The 2,705-nt window shown below is 34.0% G+C and overlaps 1 protein-coding gene across 1 annotated transcript; it reads right to left on the bottom strand.

Moving 5' to 3' along the window:
• Nucleotides 1-282: 282 nt before the first annotated feature.
• Nucleotides 283-2,270, bottom strand: LOC143634518 (UDP-glucuronic acid decarboxylase 5-like). Its single transcript, XM_077102572.1, has 11 exons — nucleotides 2,182-2,270; nucleotides 1,979-2,065; nucleotides 1,813-1,900; nucleotides 1,635-1,726; nucleotides 1,485-1,549; nucleotides 1,309-1,397; nucleotides 1,107-1,184; nucleotides 935-1,028; nucleotides 776-842; nucleotides 598-702; nucleotides 283-508 (listed from the first exon to the last, which is right to left on the bottom strand). The coding sequence occupies exons 1-11, from the start codon at nucleotides 2,257-2,259 to the stop codon at nucleotides 323-325; spliced, it is 1,029 nt and encodes a 342-aa protein (XP_076958687.1). The 5' UTR covers nucleotides 2,260-2,270; the 3' UTR covers nucleotides 283-322.
• Between the last annotated feature and the right edge of the window lie 435 nt (nucleotides 2,271-2,705).

Genomic DNA, 2,705 nt, shown 5'->3' on the forward strand with positions numbered 1-2,705 from the left:
ACAGTTCCAACTGTCTTGTGCTTACTATTGATTTAATCGTTATTCAAATGGACAAACAAACAGCAAAATTACATGTAGAATTCATTTGATGATCAAACGGAAAACAAATAGCAAAATTACATGTAGAAGCATTCCGCCTGTCTTGTCGGGCTTTTACTATTGATTCATTCAATGTTCAAAAAGACAAACAAATAGCCAAATTACAAGTAGAACAAATTTATTTGATTTGGAGGATAAAAATTTTAGACAGCAAAAACAAGTGTAGAAAACAAAGCACACAACTGACAAATATCATCAAAAACTTGCTTGTTTGTTTGCATGTTTATACCTTCTTGGCAACTCCAAGCCTTAGCCTGAAATCTGCCTCCATGAGAGGAAGACCATCGCGCAGTTTGATCTTGGGCTCCCATCCAAGCAACTTCTTAGCATTCGTGATGTCTGGTTTCCTTTGCCTTGGATCATCAGGTGTATTCTCGACCATCTTAATCTCTATTCCAGGATTTATAAGCTGCATTTCAACACACAATCTAAACTCATCCCTTTCAAACAAATCAAATAACCAAAAGAAAAATGGAAAAAAAAAAAAAAAAACCTAACCTCTTTCACTGTCTCAGCAAGCTCAATCATTGTAAATTCACCAGGATTACCAATATTAATTGGCCCGGTATTCTCCCCTTCCATCAACCGAATAAGCCCATCAACCTATACAACCGCAAAATAGTCAATGTTTGACCACATACAGCCAATCATATATTCATATTATTTTATGAAATACCATATCAGAGACATAACAAAAACTGCGAGTTTGGGTTCCAGGAGCTTGAACAGTCAAAGGTTCATCACTGCAAGGATTCAGGTCAAGCGATTAAGAATACATACTTAGTGGTTTAAATAACAAATTGTAACCTGTTTACAATTAACAGTTAATACTTACCGAAGCGCTTGAGCAATAAAATTACTAACGACACGCCCGTCATCTATGTTCATCCGGGGTCCATACGTGTTGAAAATACGAGCGATTCTAATTTCTATAAAATAAAAAAATGATTAAACACAATTAACTAAATCAAACTGTTAGTATACATATCATAATTGTAACATGTTACCGATTCCATGTTGCCTGTGATAATCAAACATTAAAGTCTCTGCCACACGTTTTCCTTCATCATAACAACTCCTAACCCCTGCAAAACACATCAAAAAAACAAAATAAAAAAAAATCAAATTTCATTGCTTTTATTTACATTATTTCAGAAATGTAATAGAACATTCTGCATATAACAAAGGTAAACGATCACGTGAGCTTACCGATTGGGTTGACATTACCCCAGTAGGTCTCGGGTTGAGGATGCACAAGAGGATCACCATACACCTCTGAGGTCGATGTAAGCAAAATCCTAAAAGTACAAATAATGTCATACATAAATGCACATCTCAAATACCACGAGGATCCAATGTTCCAAATTTATATAAAATATTAAAACCTTGCTCCAACTCGCTTTGCAAGACCAAGCATATTTAGCGTGCCAATCACATTCGTCTTTATCGTCTGTCACACGTTACAGTTCCTTAAAATCCCAAATATAATCTTGTCCTAGTTTCAAAAAGCAATGAAAATGAGAACACACACGCACCTTTACGGGATTGTGCTTGTAAAAAATCGGTGAAGCAGGGCATGCAAGATGGTATATCTGATCGACCTCAACCAGCAACGGTTCTGTGACATCTGCAAAGATGTATAGATATTATTATCATTACAAAAGAAGAACATTTACTACCACTTACAATTTAAAATTAAAATTAGTAATTTACCATGACGAATGAGCTCGAATCTTGGATGACCAATCCACTTTCTTAGATTGCCTTTTGAGCCAGTAAAATAATTATCAGCAACAATCACCTGAGTGTCAAAACACATATGAAACAAGTATTAGATACGATATAACACATAACTTTTTATCGCGTGTAAACATGATACCTCATTCTTTGCATTTTCCATGAGTTTATCGACTAAGTGAGAGCCTATAAATCCAGCACCACCAGTAACCAATATCCTCATATTTGACTGCACATATATATACACACAACTAAACTTTACATATTTCATGTTTTGAACAAGTTATAAACAAGAAAAACATAGTATCAAGTAACAATTTTATAAATCCTGCATCAAAATGATACCTGAAAGAATTTGGAGTTACGGAGAGGAGAAGGCGTGGGAGGTGGCTTTGTAGCTTTATGATCTCCATTAGTCGCCATTGTGAAAAGCTGAATCTGCAACAATATTACACGCCTAAGTCGAAAACAAGTTTAAATGTAACAAAAAATGCGGGTGATTTGTATGAATTTGAATGCTCTAATAACCAAGGTTTAAAAATTAAAGCAATGCTAAATTAAATAATAAACAAACATACTTAATAACAGATGAGATTGAATCAACCCCGGTTTAATTTCAGCTGTGTGTGGATTTTACAGATGCAAGCAGACACTCATATAAATAAGAAGAATATGAATTACAATCTCACCAAACGATACCAAATTATTATTATAAAAATGAATAGTACCTAATTAGATGCTTGGAAATCACGATAGGAATAGAAACCTAATGATGGGTTCTCGATAACAAACTTCAATCAAAACTAACGAAAACATGGAGAAAATAAATTTAATAATAATAATAATAATAATAATTGGTTTGGTTGTTG

Source organism: Bidens hawaiensis, unplaced genomic scaffold (genome assembly GCF_021521415.1).
Source record: "Bidens hawaiensis isolate Kalapana, Puna unplaced genomic scaffold, B.hawaiensis_p1.1 tig00007072_1, whole genome shotgun sequence".
Classification (NCBI taxonomy): Eukaryota; Viridiplantae; Streptophyta; class Magnoliopsida; order Asterales; family Asteraceae; genus Bidens; species Bidens hawaiensis.